Source organism: Ictalurus punctatus, chromosome 12 (genome assembly GCF_001660625.3).
Source record: "Ictalurus punctatus breed USDA103 chromosome 12, Coco_2.0, whole genome shotgun sequence".
NCBI classification, from domain to species: domain Eukaryota; kingdom Metazoa; phylum Chordata; class Actinopteri; order Siluriformes; family Ictaluridae; genus Ictalurus; species Ictalurus punctatus.
The window spans coordinates 22,613,976-22,634,221 of NC_030427.2; the positions used below are offsets into that span (position 1 = coordinate 22,613,976).

The window sequence follows — 20,246 nt, forward strand, 5'->3', positions numbered from 1 at the left end:
TGTGGTAGGAAAACTATATCCTGTACTGAAGTGAACTGCTGCATGTGTTTCGTGTGCTCTTGAAATGAACTGCCTTGAAACGTGTGGCATTATTCGATGTGTTGCCGTAATGTCCAATCATCTGTAAACGTTCTGTTTTTCGCCACGTTGTCACGTCACTACTGAGACAAGAAAAATGAAATCTGTGAAAGTTTGTGAAAATGCTTCCCCTTTTTCAATGAGCTACCTTCAGTTAAATAAACTGCATAAATGCAGCAGATGATCTATGGAGGCTTTAGGAAAATGGACTCGCTGAACTGCAGCCAGTTTTTTTTTTTTTTAACGTCGGTCAGGTTGAGTGCTCGATTCGATCTGCTGTAATACTTTGCTGGATCACTGCTTCAGGAGATCATGATACAGTAGAACGTTCATATATTTTATCACTCATAATCATCATCACATACATTGCTGTGGTGAATCTTTGGAGTTGATCATCCACAACAGTTAGTGTTGCCCTCATAATTGACTTACAGTGGTTTATTTGCCAAGGCAGAAGTTCAGGCAGTTGAAATGCTACAGTACATTAACATCGTATTGATTATGTCGCAAAAGTTCAGACTGTTGAATGGTGAGCAAGCCCTCAATCAGTCCTACTCCCAAAAACTCAGGATGCGTAATTTGACAAATGCATTTTGGCAAGCTGTATCCCTAAATCCTGTCACACAGATCGCCTTTTCCTTTTTCTCCCCCCTTTAGAATTTGCGGCGCATGGAGGGAAAAACTCCCGAGGAACCTGTCGGAGACCTGAACGAGCTGCAGAATGACGACTGGGTAAGACCGTGCTTTCCACAATGAGCTTAAATATAGAAACTAGACAAGGGTTCAGTGCTACCTACAGTATGTGAATGTGTTGTGTATTGGTGTAGAGGTTTAGAGTGAGTCATAGCTCTGTATCATGTGTGTGTAGGTGTCAGGTGTTGGCTGAGTTGTTTATAGACACTTTTCTACATAAAACTAGGCAACAAATGTGCCTTTTTTTTTTTTTTTTTTTCTTTCTTTCTTTTTTTTTAAAAACTTTTTTGGGTGATGTTTGCATTCCTGTGCCATGCAGGCTTGTTTCTGGGTGCAAGTGATGAGGGACCTGAGAAACGGTGTGAAGCTGAAGAAGGTGCAAGAACGCCAATACAACCCACTGCCCATCGAGTACCAACTCACTCCCTACGAAATGCTCATGGATGACATCCGCTCAAAGCGCTACAAACTCCGCAAAGTCATGGTGCGTACGTCGTATGTGGGTGGTGCTTCCTGTCTTTAGCTTGATACTTCATGAAAGCAAAGTTATGTTGTGTTGCTAATATACAGAGTACGGACGTAAAAAAAAAAAAATGACACAAAGGTTGATGTCATGCTAGAAACTTGTTCTGTGAGACAAAAGAATCGACAATAATAAATTTAATGATGATTCCGTGGTTCATTCGTTCATTCAGACGGGCAGGTCTTATTTTCATCTGTATGCAATGAGTACGCTGTTATTTCCTGACCTTTGAATGTGCATTTTGGTCATTTCGTTCCATACACACCTCACATTCCATCTGAGGTAACTATGTATAAATTACCTATGCGTAAATGGTGATCGGCGACAGGGTGGCGTGATGATACCCGACCGTGTGTGTTACCACCCTGAAGTGGATTATTATTAGATGATTATTCATCTAATAGTGCTTTATTCCTCTTAGACCTCAGTAAAAATACCAACAATTACATTTTAAACAATATATTAAAGAATGGCACGTCATACTTTTGATCCTTTTATAGATGTGTTTAACATACATCCCCGAAACAAGTTCCTGTTCTCGCGCTCTGTTCTTTTCTCTTTCTTAATTAAAGACAAAAAATGCCTTGTCATGTTACCTAGAAACTGCAAAAACAACATTTTCCTCTGTCTTAAAGGCTTCTTCGCGTCTGAAAACTTCGTTATAAACCTGTCCTTGAAGAAAACTTATGCGTATCGACTAATACACACGTCTGTACGAACGATAACGCATCAGAACAAGCGCGTTAATATAAACCTGCCGTGGCTTATAACTACTATCCGAGCCATGCTGTTGTAGAAAACACAGTCGAATCCAAAACAGGTATTTGATTTGCTTCTATAAGGAGCTCTTGAACGAGATCCATTCTGTATTGAATGCACGTACGTATCCTCTCATCTGGAACGCCATTGGTGCTGCTGCTCTATGAGCGTCATGCTTGTTATGCACCTGTTTCGAGAAATTTCTGCTCTTATGGGCTGAGAAGATGAATTAATCAGGACACCCTTCTAAGTTTATTCCACTTTGCCCAAAGATATTCCTACATTCGTGTATTTAGATGTGTCCTCATGTCCACGACACATAGAAGCAAATTTAAATGTTTTTATTTTACCGATACATTTAATATTGGTTTTGCAAATGTAATTGTAATTTGTCCTGTTCATGTTCTCGGAATGTAAGCACAGACTCTCCGACCTTTCAGTTTTTCAGGTCAAACCGGGAACGCCACTTTTCCTTTTTTTGTTTTTTCTCTGCATGACTGGCTGAGGCGGAGTCCTTTATACAATACGGTTCACTTTAATTGCTCTGTGTTTATATCCAGAGCAGTGTTTACTCGGCTTATCAGAAGATGATGGCTGGACATTTTAACAGCATCTGCCAGAGGAATGTATGAAATGAATTAAGTGTAAATAGTAAAAGCCTGCAGAGATCTGTCATGTCATGCTGTTTGTCTGGATGAAATACTTTTGTTTCATTCCGTAAACGAACAATGCAATCCTCTGAACCATAAGAGTGCATAGCAGACAAACCTGTTAGGTCAAAGGTCTAAATGACATGTACTTTCTTTTCCTATTGAGCAAAATCTCTTTGTGACGAACCTGTCCATCTGTGCAGTGTGTTTATATGAGATATATATATATATATATATATATATGTATGTATGTGTATATATGTATATATATGTATATATATATATATATATGTGTGTGTGTGTGTGTGTGTGTGTGTGTGTGTGTGTGTGTGTGAGAGAGAGAGAGAGGGAGAGAGCTGACCTGTGACTTATTTCCCTGCCTCTCTCTGTGTTTCAGGTGAATGGCGACATTCCTCCACGGTTAAAGAAGAGTGCACATGAGGTCATACTGGAGTTTATACGTTCCAGACCTCCTCTGAATCCAGTTAGTACACAAACACACACACACCCAAACACGGTATTAAAAATGTGAAATGTTTAACATGTTTTTGGACCTTTAATAATCTTCTCATTTTAGTGCTACCATATAACTGGGGTTCTGAAACTTTGTACAATAAGTGACCCATTTAACTGTTATTTTATTAATATAATCCAACTCTTCAAAATGTGTAGGATAACATTTCTGCTCATTCACTGGAGCTGTTCATGTTTTATCCCTGAACTTTTCACAGGCTACTTGTTTTTAAGTTTTTGAGTTATTTTGAGGTTTGGATTAATCCCATCTAAAGCGAACAGTCAAAACAGGCTAATATCTATAAGAAGTTATTAATATACACTCGCCTATCACTTTAATAGGAACATCTGTGCAACTGCTCCTTCATGAAATTATCCATTCAGCTAAAATCATGCAGATACAGGACAAGAGCTTCAGTCTATGGTCACATGAGACGGTGCGTTCTGAGATGCTTTTCTGCAAATCACGGTTGTAAAGAGTGATTATTTGAGTTATTCTAGCCTTGGTATCAACTCGAAGCAGTCTGGCTGTTGGACTCTGAATTCTCTCATCACCAAGGTGTTTTTGCCCATAGAACTGCTGCTTACTAGATGTTTCCTCTTCTTCACACCATTCTGTGTAAACTTTAGAGACTGTTGTGTGTGAGAAAATCCCAGGAGTTTCTGAAATACTCAAACCAGCCCATCTGGCACCAGCAACAACCGTGCCACTGAGTTCAGTCACGGAGATCACACCTTTTCCCCCATTCTGGCATTTTATGTGAACGTTAACTGAAGACCTTGACCTGTATCTGCTTGATTTTATGCATTGCGCTGCTGCTGCATGGTTGGTTGATTTGGATAATTGCACGACTGAGCATGTCAAGACATTGTGCACAGACACAAAGTGGGGGAAAAAGAGCAGACTGAGCCAAAAACAAAAGGAGAGTAAGTCAGTTCTTACCAAAAGCGTTTCTGAAGTTAGGTGCTTTTGAATTTCGAATAGCTGTCCGATGTGAGATTTTTATTATAAAGGAGACATTCACTCGTGGGTCGAAAATGATGCGTTAGAAAGCATTTTGCATCGGTGTCTGTTGCGAACTATTATGTGTGAGATTTTTAATGTACTACACGACCACTCAGCGTTTGGCTGAAAGCTGGTTCGTAGATATGTACATGTAGTTATGTACTTCTTGAAGGACAGCATGCGAGTGTGTCAGTGTATCTCTGATTGCCACGCTTACCCATAAACCACTTCTCTGTGTAATGACTCAGACAGGAAATCATGCTTTAATACAGAAGTATACATCAGCCTTTAGACTGTGATTGGCAATATTGCCATGGAATAGATCTGGCTTGTATCTTCATTTCATGCTCTGCTCTGATCTGATTTATTCTTTTGGCCCAGAGCACCTCAGCTCTGCTCGTTTTCCATAAAAGTCTGTATCACCATATAATAAATTAAGGAAATGGAAGGACTATGTCACTATTTCTTCACAATCGCAATTCATCTCTCAGGAAGCAGAAGGCTCTAAAAATTACAAACCACTTCTCTGGCTTGTCTACCAGTTACTCAAGAGTATATTTGTACAGATAAGTTTCTGTCAGCCAAAACACAGCTTTTAAAATGTCTTTTTCATGTTTTGTTTTTTTTTCTCCCTATCTGACCTGCGATTCCTGTGCTAATGTGTATTAAGGTCGCAGCCCGTAAGCTGAAGCCTCATCCTCAAAGACCCCCGAGCCTCCATGAGCGAATCCTAGAGGAGATCAAAGCCGAGAGGAAGCTGAGGCCTGTTTCTCCTGACATGATCCGCAGGAACCGGCTCGGTTAGTGTTCTCCCACGAAACTAAAAAAAAACCCCCACATGTTTTACCTTAGATGAAATGTAATACAGTCAAGTTTATGTGCTGATTCTTTAATGAATGAACGGTACATGCATAAAAGCACAAATGTTTGCGACATACTTGTTCTTGTGTTTCATAATCAAAATTTGGCTAAGACATAAAGTATAGAGAAGAATTCATGCGAATTGCGTGAAACGCGAGCATTACAGTGGGAATTATGCGACGCAATACCACGTGACATTCCTTTTCAGTAGTATCAGATGTGCCAGATTGTAAAGTAAAGCCTTATTAAATTGTTTTTACTTTGATCTACTGCAAAACAATATGGGTGGATTAGCAGAGCTTTAAATGTGGAGGGATAAAACTTGATCTCTCACAACCCCAGCAATTGCCTCTGATTAGTTTCTCAAACGCAACCTAAATTCATTAGAACACTTGATTTGTGTTTTACATGTTCTTTAAAAAGTAAGGTGTACATTGCATTTCCTGTTTTTCTGCTGTAATGCTTGCGTCCCGTATCAATGTCACGCAAATTTCTATTAGTAGCCATGGAAATGTCATGATGCTTATTAAGACGTGGGTGTATAAGGAGAATTTGGACAGTACGTGTGACCGTGTGCTATTGCTCATGGCTCTGCTGCAGCCTCACAATCCAATCAGATTTGGATGTCTGTTATTTAGGCATGGCTTCTTTCCTCTACGCGAATGCGCCATCCTTCCGTTGCTGCTTAGTACTTCTCACAAGAAGCATCTGATTTTCTTTCTGTTTGCTTTCTCAGTTGGTAAATCCCTATTATTGTTGATGGCAGTCATTTTCATTCATTTCCTGAGAGCATGGTTTAGTTGGAGCATTCTCTTCAGGCTTTTTATTTTTTCGTTATACACAACATATGGTGCATGGTGTATTTTCCACCTGTTACTGCTCTCGACTGCTTTAAACAAGCAGATTTGCAAACAGCCATCCATACATTTTCTGTACCGCTTATCCTACACAGAGTCACGGGGAGATTGGAGCCTGTGGTACACCCATTGGTACCTACCCATTCCAGGGCACAATCTATTCAATCTACCTACCCATTCACACACTACAGACAATTCAGAAAAGCCAATCAGCCTACAGCGCATGTCTTTGGACTGGGGGAGGAAAACGGAGTACCTGGAGGAAACCCTAAAAGCATTTGCCCCCCTGAAAACGTACATAGACACAAAACTCATACACACACATACTGTATAATATGGATTTAAACATTCTCAAAGCCAACGGAATATCAATAAGCCCTAAACTAAAAATAAAAACTGTACTGGCATTAAATTTGCATTCGCACCTTCATTAGAAAACTAAATAAATGTTACAGCTGAACCGTTTCAAAAAAATTTCATTTCATCAGCAGTTGTGTTTTTCCTCCCCAATTTGGTCACCAGCCAATTCCCACCCACCATCTAGCTCACCTCCATCATGCAACAGCTACCAACCGTGGATGCTGAAGGCAAACATGTGCTTCCTCCAAGACACGTGACGCCAGCCAACCTCACCTTTTTCTTTTCCGAACTGCCGCATACGTGAACTCGCAGACAGCTGTGAATGGCTAGTGTCGCTGTGATTGACAGGAGAGAAATTCAACGCCATAGGACAGCATGAGCAGTTCTGCTCGCTTGTCTCCCGTTGTGATTCTATTGATGACATGACCAGTGTAATTTTTGTTCACTTCTTTCATGACTGTAGAGTTGTTACTCTACGTTCACTCCAGCATGAGACAAATTATACAAATTAGGTATGAAGCAATACAGCAACAAATACAAGCGATTGGCTGGAACAATTGCTCAGACCAATCCTGTGACACGTGTGGTCCAATGTTTCTTCAGTTCCCCTCTCAAAATAGTACTTCCTTCCTGCAAGTTGTTGCATTTTACTGTTTGATGCACAAGATTGGAAGCTTATAACCATGATTTTATTTGATCATTTCCTATACAAGCTCTTATTAAATTTTTTTAGATTCAATAATTAAATAGAGGCATTCCGAAGAGAAATACAACTTGGAAGGAAGTAGCAGAGATTGTTGGCAATCATAGCTAGTACTTTGCTAATCTGCTAATGTGATGAACAGTGAGTGCTCACGGGATAGACTACAAAGAAACACAAGTGAAATTTGCGATTGCTAATATGAACGTAGGATTAGTATGCAATTTTTGTTTTAAATAAAAAGAAAGATAAAGACACACGTTTCTACCGTTTATGCTCTCCAACGGTATAGTTTTATATCAAGTCGTAACCCTTAGTCTAAAATGAATATCTTTTTAGTAGAGTCGTGTCGTGTTTTTAGGTGTTTCGCGTGTAATGTCAGTAAAAAGATTAAGTCTGTCTGATTTACTGCTATTACATTTATAAACTATACGGTTGATATAGTTGTAGCAGTCTGGTGTCGCAATGATTTTAAAATATGCTCCGTTGAAGGTGTATATACTGTTAAAAAAAAAAAAAAGCTACGTAGTATTTTTCTTTTGAATCTCAAATTGGTGCATAAAATGTCTTCGTTAATTCCTTAAAGCTGTTACAGTTTTGTAAATGATTTCCAGCCTCAGTATTGCTTTTCTTCTCCTTGTCCTGTAACGCTGGCCTGAACGCTCAGCAATGCGACCACTTAGCATGTCTGTGAGTTTTGACTTCTCAGGTAAAGACGTAGTGTGGCTTCTTTACCCCAGTTTTACTCCCTGATCCTTTAATTGGCACTGTTGTTTTAGACCTCCTGATTTGCTAGTTTTACTCTGTCCCACGCTTTGCTCCTGAAGAGAACAGGAGTAATAATGAGGAAGAGGTCAATGCAGCACACCTATATTACATTATCAGGATTAATCTAACACACTCAACGCATTCAAGTAGTGACTCAAGGCGACTGGACTTAGATTAACTTAATGTTAATCTAAAGCCTGGGCTAGAAAGAAATCAGCCGTAGCCTTTACTTAATATGTGTATTTTTAAAAAAATCTTTTATGGCTGCTGGTGGTTGTTTTCGGTTCCGTAAAAGTAAAAAAATTAATAAAAATCCACCTGGAGCCATGTAAGAAGATAGGGATAGTAAAAATTATTATTATTATTATTTATTTATTTATTTATTTATTTTTAATTATTATTATTATTATTTTATTTTTTTAAGTTAAAGAGAGGAAGGGCTTAGTTCCGTCATAGCACCCCGCATAAGATGCATTAAAATAACATCACACAGTTACTTTAGCAACAATATGACCTCGTATACAACGAAATGTACATGTGGGAAAGTGTGGCTGCTTACTGTGACTCCTTTCCTCCATCTCCTCTTCTCTGAGTTAATGTAATATTTGGCTCTCACGCCCCGCTTCACACCATCATTTAAAAAAATTTTTTTTTTGATGAATTGCTGTTTCTTTGCTGTCCCTCGCTGGACTGCGTTTGCGCTTTCATGTGCTCGCCCAGTGCGTCACGCTGCCCACTCCATGGCGGAATGGCTTAAATCCTTGTTTGTGCAGTGCTTATTTGGTTGAGCCCCCTGTGTGAATGCTCACAAAGCAAGACTGGACAGGTCCGAAAGCGCAGACGGGGAAAGCGTGCATGTTGGTGTTTGTGAGATCATATTGAAGAATATGTTCCTTTCTAGGCGCAGGCAAAAGCATCAGCACTCCCCAGGACTTGTTCCGATGCTCAGGTAAAAGATCACGAACACACGCATGAAATTCGAACCGCTTCTGCACACGTACCGGATGGAGTGATGCGAATGTCGCTTTAGTATGGATATGTTTGTGAGTTGTAATCTAAAGCTGTCAAGGCTGAGATGAGTTCAGTGTGAGTTCTTATCTCATAAGTCAATATTCAGGCATGGGTTTGAATGAATTATTCCTACTTCTGTGCTGTGAAGGAAATATATTCAAGAAAATATAACCTTCCACAAAATGGAAAATAATAATGGATTCATTCATTTGAGTGAATGTTGATATGAAGCCTTGCGTCTTTATTGGTTGTGGTTGTATTACAGTGGTGGTGTGAAATGTATGTGTATTGTCCAAAAAAAAAAGTTTATATCATATTGTCAGATTTGTAGCATAGTAAAGAGTCATCAGATGTAATTTGCTACAACTGCATCCTTGTCCTGTGTTTGATTTGGTCCCGTCATATCTTGTACAGACACCCCGGGTACACCCAGGAAGAAGATCGCGGTCAGCACACTGGCATTGGCCGATGACACGCCGCCTTCTCCGAACCCTGCCAATGGAGCACAGCCACTCTCACAAAGGAAGAAATTGCTCAAGGCACCAACACTGGCCGAGCTAGAAAGCTCCGACTCTGAAGTGAGTGTGCGAGTCTGTATTTGTGCTGTCTGGCCCAACTAGACAGCTCTGATTGTGAGTCATGACCGATGGAAACACCAAGCTAAAAAGAAGGCAAAATAATGACAGTAGTGTAATTATAATGACAGTAGTGTAATCTTGTGTGTAGCATGGTCTTCTTTGCAGTTAGTAAGGGTAGTGGTGTAATGGACTATGTTCTTGCCTTTAAGGAGGATTCTAGCACACACAGATCAATCAGCAGCTCCAGCATAAGCACTTCCGTGATGGACGGCACGTCTCCAGATTCTGTCAAGGGCAAAAAGAGTACGATTTCTATATTCACTCTCTACTCTTCAATCTATCTACTACTCCTCCTCTCCGTATTCATTTTCTTACTGTCTCTCCTCAGCCCCTCCCCGGTTCCTCCCCATATCGTCCACGCCTCAGCCTGACCGCCACATGGCTCCTCACCGGAGGCACTCCATTGAGAAGGAGACCCCGACCAGCGTTCGCCCATTCATACCTCCTTCTCGCCAGAGCTCCAGATCTCTGGTACGTTGCTCTTCACGGAGTCGTCACGTTCATACAGATTATATTATTTATGTTATTTCAGAGAAGGTTATGAGTTGAGTGCAAGAGTCTGGGTTTTCATTTCCAGTATATTCACTTTAATTAAGCTTTAATGAGCTTCTGTTAACGTTCACGTCAAAAATCATAATGGGGAAATAAAACGTGACCTCAGTCACTTTGACCGCGGCATCAGTGTTTTTATCAGACAGGCTGATTTGAGTAATTTACATACTGCTGATCTGATATTAACACAGAATGGTGCGATAAAACATGCGACAGCCAGTAAGTGGCAGTTCTACAAATGGAAATGCCTTGTTGATGAGAGAGTTCAGGAGGGGAATGACCCGGAAGTTTACAGTAACTCGTATAATATAATATACTCATATAATCTTTCCAACTGTAGTGAGCAGAAAAGCCTCTCAGAACGTTCATGTTTAATAAAAACAAAACCTTCACAATGGGTTTAATTCGGAATATAGGTACGGATATTTGCAGCACTAGAGAGATACAGATCGTGACGGTGCTTTACATCCCTTTCATGTAAAGCCGTGAGTAATTTTACGCATTAAAAAAATGCACTTTTAGCACAATTAGTGGAGGCTTGATGAATTTGGATTCCATGTCTTGGAAAGCAGACTTTAGCACATGTTGATGTAGTTGATACCACAGTGCTTACCTATGAAAGTACTGTAAGAGGTAGTGCAGTATTTTTGTCCGTATATTACATCGTATGTGGTATTTTTGCACTACACACACCAACGGTCGAAGTGGTGATTAATAAAGGTAAGGTATATATGGATAGAGTTTGGTCTTATAACCATGCCAATCTCAAACAGATGCCATTTATAGTGACTCCTTATGTAATAGTGCTGATTTTATAGCCATGCCCAGTACATGAGGTTTAATTAAGAATTTTCCTCACTTGCACTGTGTTGTAGCCACCACCGGAGAAGAAGGTAAATCGCACTTCCAGCCTCTTTTCCCCATTACTAACCTTCATACCTTGGTATAATTGCCTCATTATATTTTTCTTTCTTGTGTAAATTATTTTACAATGCAAAACGGTTGCATTTGATCATTTTAGACCACCATTTGGTTTAGCACCTGCTACATGTGTTCGTGTTTCACATTTATGTACCACAGATCTGCACAACAGAAAAACATTGCAATCGCTAGATACACCATATAACTCTATTTTTATTATATAAAAATATATATGACAATATACACAAGGATATGGGGCAAATATAGCATTACAATGCTGTAAAGAAATGTTCACGGTGTAAACACATGTTTGACGTTAAACATGTGGTGACGGGGTAAATAAAGGATTGTGGGAGCTTAGAAATTGGAACTCGCCATACATTTCCACTCAAAACAATCCAGTTTGTTTATGTATTAATGACGTTGCAACACATAACAACATAATTCAGAAGGAGGTCACGTCCTGACTGGGTTTTATGCTGTTATGTCTTTGCATCGCATCCATTTTGTGTTTTGTTTACGAAGCATGTCCTGTGATTTGGTAATCTGGTTTGGGCCGGGGTCTTCACGTGTTCACATTCTGTTCTACGTGCCAAGATGCTTGTAATGACGTGTGTGTCTGTACGTTTAGGAGGAATTTTGCTACCCGGTGGAGTGTCTGAGCCTGACTGTAGAGGAAGTGATGCATATCAGACAGGTTCTGGTCAAAGCTGAGCTTGAGAAGTTTCAACAGTACAAAGAGGTCTACAATGCCCTGAAGAAAGGAAAGGTGAATTGCTGTGAATACACTGAGACTTATTTAAAGCCAGGTCTCTGGCACTACATAATTATTCTTGACTTGAGAGAATGCTGTTGATGCCTTTCGAATGTTCATAATCTTTTAGGAATGTGAATGAACAAACCCTTAATTTTTGTCCCCCTGTCTGTTCTCAGCTTTGCTTTTCTTGTCGGACAAAGAAGTTCTCCATATTCTCCTGGTCGTACAACTGTCAGTTCTGCAAGAGGTGAACCAAGCTTATGCTCCTTTTCTAGGAATTTATTTCTTCTTTCACTTGCGGGGAAAAAAAACAACAAAAAAGTCAAATAGTCCTTCCTTGAGCAGTGCCTTGCATACTTATTCACCACATTTCATAGTGCTACAACCTGGAACTGAAATGGACTAAATCGGTAGTTATTTATTTTCTTTTTACCAATTACACAATTCTACACAATCAAAAAATAAAATTTGCTGGTTGCATAAATATTGACCCCCTGACTTTTGTTGCATAAATATTCACCCCCTGACTTCTGATGCAGAAGATGGGTTGGGGTTGGGGGGATACTTTTTTCAACTGTCAAATAATATTGGAAAATATATAGAAGTTTGCCCCCACTTCAATATTGTGGGCTATCGTGTAAAGATTCTTGACATATAATCCCAATTAAGTTCATTTCAATTCCAGATTGTAACACTACAGAGTATGGAAAAGTTCAAGGGGGTGTATACTTATGCTCCTGCTTATACTAAGGCTCTGAAAAAACATTAGGCATAAAATATTTTCATATTGCACTAATTGCTATAATTATATATTAGAAATGACATGTTTATCTGTACCTGTCTAATTGAATGTTTTTCTAATCAAGGGTAATTTTGGATGAAAGATCAGAAGTACAATGTGCCATTCTTTAATAAATAAAATGTATTAGTGTTGGCAAATTACTGTGGTATAAGAGAAATATAGCACTTCAGGGCATGCTGTTATTGGAAAATAATCAACCTTACCTTGGTGTTCTATAGGCTTTACTGACCTCTGCTTTATTTTACAGACCTGTGTGTTCACAGTGTTGTAAGAAGGTATGTATGACTCCTGGCTCTTCATGTATGCAATCTTAGTTCAGCTGTCATTATGATACTGCAGTGTGAATATCTGCTAATTCATTACTGCATATCCTTCTATAAGATGAAGCTGCCCTCCAAACCTTATGCCAACCTGCCCATTTACTCTCTCGGACCCACCACCCTGCCCAAGAAGGAAGCTGGAGTCACAGCCCAAGTGGAGAAGCCCTCATCCAACCAGCACAACAGCCTAAAACCCTCCACATCCAGGTTACTTTCACAGAATTTTCTCTTTACCAAAACTCAGAGCTTTGTAATCGTTTTATAATAATCATTTCATCAGAACTACCAGGGAAACAATTGAAATTCACAATTTTTTCTATTAAACATGATAATGTGATATTTTCATGTATTTATGATGTTTAGATTCAGGCCCATCTGGTATAAATGGGCTAGAGGGGTTAAGATCTTCCTCTGTTCTAAGAAAAAAAAAAAAAACAGGTTCAGTTTTTGCCATCCACATTGTTTGTCTTATTTGCTTTGAACAAATTGCTTGAAGTGGATTAATTTTTAGTTTGATGGAAGCATAAACAGCACCACCTCTAGCAGTCATAAATAAAAGAAAGCACATATGAAATACATATTTAATTCTATCCCAGACTGTAGATTTATTGACTGTTGTGACCCCTATATTTAGCATGTATTTAGGGCTTATTCACTTGAGCCCACTTTGTCACATTCCTAACATGTACAAAGTAACATTTTATCGATAATCAATTTTTTCAAATGCCCCCACCCCCCCCCCCCCCCCCCCTCTCCTCCAAAGGAAAAAAATTCCTTTGGAGGAGAAAAAATAGAAGTGAGCTAAGTGAACTAAGCATATATTGTGCAGTCAAAGCACAAAGTACAGAATAGTATGTTCTGTATGGTTTGAATAAAAGCTGGTTAACAGAAATCACAGCTTTTCTGTTTAATGTGCATGATTGCAGACTTCAAAGAAGTTTAGGAAACACAAATGGTGCTGTGTAATAGTTTTATGCCAGTGATGAGACTCCATGCTTCATATTATTAACCGTGAATCACCGATTGGTAGTCAAATTTATTTTACCTTTCCCATTCAATATCCCTACCAGCCGTCACAGTTTATACTGTATTATGCTCGTCATTTCACCCTGACAGTAAAAATGAATTATAAAGTTCTAAAAAGGTTCTTTATAAATATAAAACTATGATTTTTATACACGTTATATTTATTCTCCCACTGGTGCAAACACATGTTTCACGATGAGGAGCTCCCAAACCCTCTACTCCATGAATTACATTTCTATCAAAAAATGTTTTGAAGGATTTTTATTGCTTGAAGAAGTAATAACAATGTGCAGTGGTGGAAAGCATCATATAGTCAGAAATAACACAATGTATGAGATTACAATTCTAATTACCACATATTCTAGACTATAAGTTCCAGAGTTTTCGTTTGCCACCTAGTAAGCATGTAAAAGGTATAGTTTATGGAAAGGAATTAAGGTTGTAAAAAGTAACGTTGATGGATTTACTCACTCATAATACATACAAAAAATAGTTCCAAACATGTTTTGGGTGAAGTATCTTTTTAATTCTTTCTCTTGAATTTTTAATCTTTCTTTTGAGGCATAAAGTTTATAAAATAAGGTGCAATTGCAAAATGTCTGAAAATAGGAAAATTTTTCTAACTTTTAATGCGAAAAAATTGTAAATATACTACTAGAGAAACCTGGTGGTTTTTCTTTTTGGCTATGTAGGCCTGTTTCAATTCAATTCATGAATGCACATACCACAGTTTCGTTATCGCATGTTGTTGCCATATGGCAACAATTACATTTTACCATTTAACAGACTACTCAAAATATATAAACTTGTTCAAATGACAAGTTTTTCCTTTAAGTAGTTTTGCCTAAATATTGACAAATTAATCAAATGTTGAGAGCCCTCTGAAGATGACCTTTACCATGCCATGTGATTGCAGAAAAGGAAGTGCAAACAGCACTTCCTGGTCATGTGACATAACATTTTTTTTTTTTTTTTTTGTCATGTCAAAGTTTTACATAGGAAAATAGTAGTTTTGTATCAAAAATATTGGAGATAAATTAATTGTTGCCATATGGCAACACCATGCAACAAAGGGTTAAGCATGAGAAGAAATGTTAGCTATATTGCTACAAGTTGTCACGTAACAATGGGCCATCTGTTGAGTGAAGAGAATATGTGGGTTGACGGTGTGAAGGTAGCGGATTTGGTTATAACTTGCCTCAATCTTTGCAGACTGTCTAAGCACGGGGAGTATACCACCTCTAAAGATGAAGTGGAGTTGCCAAAGGAGATGACCGAAGACTGGAGCACCATGGAGGTATGCGTGGACTGCAAGAAGTTCATCCACGACATCATCTGCTCCAGCAAACGCAGCTTATCCGTGGCTAGCACACGATCCCGTCTGAAGCGCAAAACCCAGTCCTTCTACAGGTCTCCCTCCAGATCCCGCGATTTTCGTCCCTCAGAACGGACCATCAACGAAGTGTAGGAGGAAGCTCTGACTTTGTGGCGGCCATGTTAGCCAATACTTTTCACTTAACAAGATGGTGGAGACTCTGTGGACTGGTGCAGCCATTTATTCATCCTGTTTAGTCTTGGAGAATGACTGACTGTGTTACTTGGGACAGTCTAAGATGCTGATCAGGTGTTAAGATGGGACTTGTGTATGACGGCGGTCAAAACAGTATCTTAAGTAATATCTGTAGTTTATCTTCAGTGCAAAACGTAGCAGGAAGAATGAGCTCCAGTAATTCCCTGCTGTCCTATATGTCATCCTGTGGCTCTGGGGATAATTTTTCTGTCCCTGTTAATGAATGTCTAAACAAAGTGTTGGAATTTCTAATGGTTTGGCCCAGTTATCCAGTTCATCCTGTCTGTTTAGTCTGAATTCATCATGGAGAATGTCTTCCATGTCTAGGATGAAGACTAGATGGTGTGATGGCTACTGTATTACCAAATCAAAAGGAATATAATCAAAAGATTGATTGTTTCTTAGTTTCCTTTTCCAAAGGTGGCTGAAAGAATGATTTCTGTCCTTCCTTAACTGCACCAGCCCTGTCCCCCCCTGTCTCAGGAAAAGGAAAATGTGAAGTTAAATGATGGCAGTGTAGCTTACCAAAGGCTTCATAGCCCCTTTTTACCAGCTTTTTTTCATATTCATATTCCAGTTGTGCATGTGTGGGAGAAAAAGGTACAGAATGAGACCTGAATGTATATTTTTATTAGAGAGAGAGAGAACCATACAGTGGTATGTAAATAGTATGCTGAAGGTTCAGTCCAGACATGTAAATAATGTTTATTTCCCTGACTCAGGAATAAATGAAGTAGATAGACAGACAGACAGGCAGACAGACCTGGGGCTCAGTAGTCTGCCCTCCTTTGCCCATTTACTGACCAAATGCTTTTCTCCTCATTTGGTGTTTGTTTAAACTGCTGCTTTGTTAGTCAAACAGTTTGATAACTGCAAAAAAAAAAAAAAATCTTTCAGGATATCTATTTTTTACTTTGGTTTAATTATGGTGTTAAAGACTTTAGTAAAAACAAAAAAGTGAGCAAATTCATTTCCCATCCTCAGCTTCTTAACATTTTCTAGGGATTTGGATGAAGCTTCTTAAGGAAGAGCTTGCTTGTGCCAAAATAACTCTCTACAATCTGAACTTTGTGTTTTGGACCTGCTGTACAGAGTAAATATCATATGCTGAAGCTGTGATCATGCAATAGGAGATACATTTAGCAATCTGATCTATCGAATATATTATCTTGTAATCTCTCATACCTTTGTTAATATAGTTTTAAATTAATATTAATTTAATTAATATAATTGTTGTAATTATTTTCATGGTCAAATAATTTTGCCATGTGTTCACAGAATGCACTTTCACATCACAGCAAATGCTGTTTGTTGTATTCCTTTTTCTTTTCTTTTTTTTTCTTTTTTTTTCTTTTTTTTTTTTAATAAATAAACCTTACCATGTTACTTCTACAAACTCGTTCAGTCGCTCAGCTTGGTGTGAAGCTGTTCGGTCAGGCGTGAGCAGCTTAAAAAGTTAGCCTTTAGGTATTTTCCTTTCCCTTTCATCCCTTAAACATGCATGCAGAACAAAAACTGCACCAGTCACATGTTCTGTTGGCTGAACGGTGTACGGACGTTCCAGACTGTCGGTTCATTCACTGTATTGCCTCTCTGTAAAAGATGAACAACGTGCATGTAAAAACTATGGTCCTCAACTGAAAAATAAGTGACTCGGATGATGATAATAAACATATTTCATGTAGTGGCTTGGGAATTTTAATTTTTTTTTTTAGCGGGGGATGGACTTCATCTTGTGTATGTGGTTATGTTACTGCCAGAAATTAAAAGCACAAAAATGAAGTCCGTGAGCAGCATCAGTTAAAAATACACGAGTGCTCTACAATGTGTAATAAATCCTTGTGCATTATGGATGTGACCGAATGCAAATACATTATTCTGAATGCTTTGTTCTTTGTATTGCAGTTCCAGGTGCAGCTATATCCATGCTTTTAACCCACAACAAAGTCTTATCGCCCAGTATATAGTAAGAAGCACTTAAACAACAAAAAGCCACCCCAATGTCAAAGTTTGCTGGTTCTGTAACTACTCATTGTGTAACTTTTTGATATCTGGTCTGGACTGTGGACTGTAGCTGGATGGACCTGTCTAGTAAAAGTAATTAAATAATAGTAATTAAAATTATGCAGTTTATAGTCATTCATATCCAAAAAAAATAAATAAAAATTTTCTATTTATAGGGTTGTAATATTTCAAATGTGAGGGTTGTTTTTAGTATAAACATTTGATCCTTAATAACTGACGTGTTTTGTGCTACAAACTTCTTTTAACGATGTTTAAAAGTCGAAGTAGTAAAGACTCGCCATAAATATTGATAAAGAACTATAATGCTAGTCATGATAGTCTGTGAATGTTGTAACTGGGATTTTAAATGTCAGGGAGTTTCACATGGTTTGATAGCCACCTTGATTTACTTTTACTATACAAAAGGTGATTTCACATCAGAAATCATTTCCATGTTTTGCATTTGCATTTAATTGTTCTTTTGTCTTTGTGCATACCTTTTTAATGGTGACTCTCTGTTGCCTCTTTATCTCAGAGCTTTGCATTTAATTCCAATGTAAGGTTTTTTTTTCTAATATTTACAAAAGCCAACGAGCTCCAACTCAGGAAAGATGTTACATCACTGAATAGATGTTTTTTGGAAGTCCTTCAGTGAGTGGTGTGCAACTGCTTTTGCATTTGGAGGTCACTACCCACTGATATATTATCTTATAGGAATATAATTATGAATTACAGTTTAATTTATCTGTTTGCCATGCAAAAGTTATTAAATACACAGGGAGATGTTGAACTGCTATGGCACTACTGCGTGTCACATCTCCTCTAGTGCCCATAGGATTTCCCCGCTCTTCCTTCAGTCTTGCCAACAAGCCTAACGCAACCAAAACCATACAGGCTCTCTAGTTACTAAGGCTGTAGCGAGCCCCACTGGCACCTTTAATGCATGCTTAGTGCCACTGGTTCCATATGGTTTCCTCCTGTTACACCTAATACCACTCAGGTATGCTTGCCTAACACAACCAGAGCCATACAGACCTTCCCATTGACCAAGGCTGTGACCAGCCCCAACGGCACTGTTAATGCATGCTCGGCTGTAGGGTCGTCAGCTGGGTACCACCGCTCAACAGTGTTTTGCTCCTTTATACCCGGAACTTGTCCTGGTGGCGGAGCAGTGGAATATAGTTATAGTGTCACTTAGGAAAAACTTTTTTGGTGGAGGTGGTCTGAGGTTGGGGTTTACAGTCTGACAGTGAAGATTTTCTGGCAGATGGATTTGGATGAGTTTCTTAGCATCATTACACAATATTGTGTGGGTCACCAGTGGGACATCACACATTCCTTTCTTATAGCGGATTCTCCAGTTGTGTTGTGTATTTTTGCAGTGATGAAGCGCCATCTAGAGTTGGATTGTGATTATTCCTCCAACCTAATTTCTTAACATATTAAAGGCAACCAATGCTTCAACATTTTAACCATCAGTGGTGCAGAACACCAGTCACCTAGTATTTATGTGTTAATACTAAGTGAGTTGATTTGTTGCTTTTGGAACTATTATGATGTGTTCTAACTTTTATTTGCTCCTGCTTACTCTGTGTGGCAGTTAATTTAGCACACGATTATGTGCTTTTTCATTAGTCTGCATGTATAAATAAAATCTAAGACCCACCAACCGAAGCAAAAAAAAAAAATGACAAGGACCTATGATTTGTTCAAATTAAACATTGTTATTGTTACTGCATGTCTGCTTTCTTTCTGTAGCATTGGACAGCTCGGACTGTGCACGCTGTACTTTAAAGCCAATTCACTGTTTCTTTGGGCAGGTATTTTCTGTACAAGTAATTAGGTTGTTTTTTTTTTTTTTTTTAAGATGACCACCCTGGCTTTCTTGTTGACTACAGTACATCTCAGTGTGATAATGAACTTATAAACAATGGTAAGGGTAATGAAAAGCAACTTGAGTCAGCATTGATTATTGAGTGCCAGAACAAAATGATGGAGTGAAATATGATCCAGTAGTTGAATGAATGAATACCACTATCATAGCGCCATCATAGAGCAATATGGAACTATGTACTTGGCATATAGTGATTATGGTTAGAGCCACAGGTATCCTGTCCTCCAAAGCTGAGGATAGCTTCTTCTCATCCTCATCTAATCCTACATATTTTCATGTTTTGAGCAATTTAAAAAAAATTATTATTTTTTTTTTTGCATCTAAGACAGATGGCTCTTCTACAACCAGAGAGACCCATGGGGCATATGATGGTGACAGGAAAGCTTTACAGCCAAAGACATCACTCATTGGCAGTGACTCCATCACTTTGTTCTTTCTAAGATAAAGGTGTGATAGAAAATATAGACCCCACATTTTAAAACAAGAGAATCCACTAGATGTACTGTACTTGTTTGTTCAGAGAAAGGACAGTGGTTTTCATCCAATTTTAAGTTCCTAAGGTTCCTAAACCCTTCCTTTTCATATGCTAAGGGTGTCAGTTGTAGTTCTTGTCATACAACCACAGGACTGGTTCAAGTCAGTGGATCTGCACAACATTTATTTCCATCTCCCCATCAGCCCACAACAAGGATAATAATGTCTGCCTTCAAAGTACAGGAGTCCTATCTTTCACACTCTCCCTGTTTTTGAGATGTATGCCTCATCTCCCCTGAGCACCAGAGGAATCAGGGTACTACTGTATTTGGACAACTCTCTGCTATGTACCCTCAACAAGGAGCAGGCCTACTTGCATACACTATGGCACTCTTATAGTGAACTGAGAAACAAACACCCTAACACACAAAACACAAAATAGACCACACAATTAATATAAGTCTAGATACACTGAGAATGCTAGCCACTCCATCTCAGTATGAGGTAGA

At 38.7% G+C, this 20,246-nt stretch overlaps 1 protein-coding gene across 3 annotated transcripts in view; it reads left to right on the top strand.

Moving 5' to 3' along the window:
* Positions 1-17,049, top strand: part of spire1a (spire-type actin nucleation factor 1a) — a 44,114-nt gene extending 27,065 nt beyond the window's left edge. The window contains exons 5-18 of one of the 3 annotated variants that reach the window (XM_017482050.3): positions 736-810; positions 1,091-1,255; positions 3,101-3,187; positions 4,893-5,022; positions 8,670-8,717; positions 9,194-9,357; positions 9,567-9,660; positions 9,746-9,888; positions 10,845-10,862; positions 11,522-11,659; positions 11,824-11,894; positions 12,697-12,724; positions 12,831-12,976; positions 15,008-17,049. In XM_017482050.3, coding sequence (XP_017337539.1) covers positions 736-810; positions 1,091-1,255; positions 3,101-3,187; positions 4,893-5,022; positions 8,670-8,717; positions 9,194-9,357; positions 9,567-9,660; positions 9,746-9,888; positions 10,845-10,862; positions 11,522-11,659; positions 11,824-11,894; positions 12,697-12,724; positions 12,831-12,976; positions 15,008-15,263 — 1,563 coding nt within the window. In that variant the 3' untranslated portion in view covers positions 15,264-17,049. The remainder of the gene's footprint in view (positions 1-735; positions 811-1,090; positions 1,256-3,100; positions 3,188-4,892; positions 5,023-8,669; positions 8,718-9,193; positions 9,358-9,566; positions 9,661-9,745; positions 9,889-10,844; positions 10,863-11,521; positions 11,660-11,823; positions 11,895-12,696; positions 12,725-12,830; positions 12,977-15,007) is intronic. The other 2 variants (XM_017482051.3, XM_017482052.3) reach the window with 2 other exon arrangements.
* Positions 17,050-20,246: the final 3,197 nt, after the last annotated feature.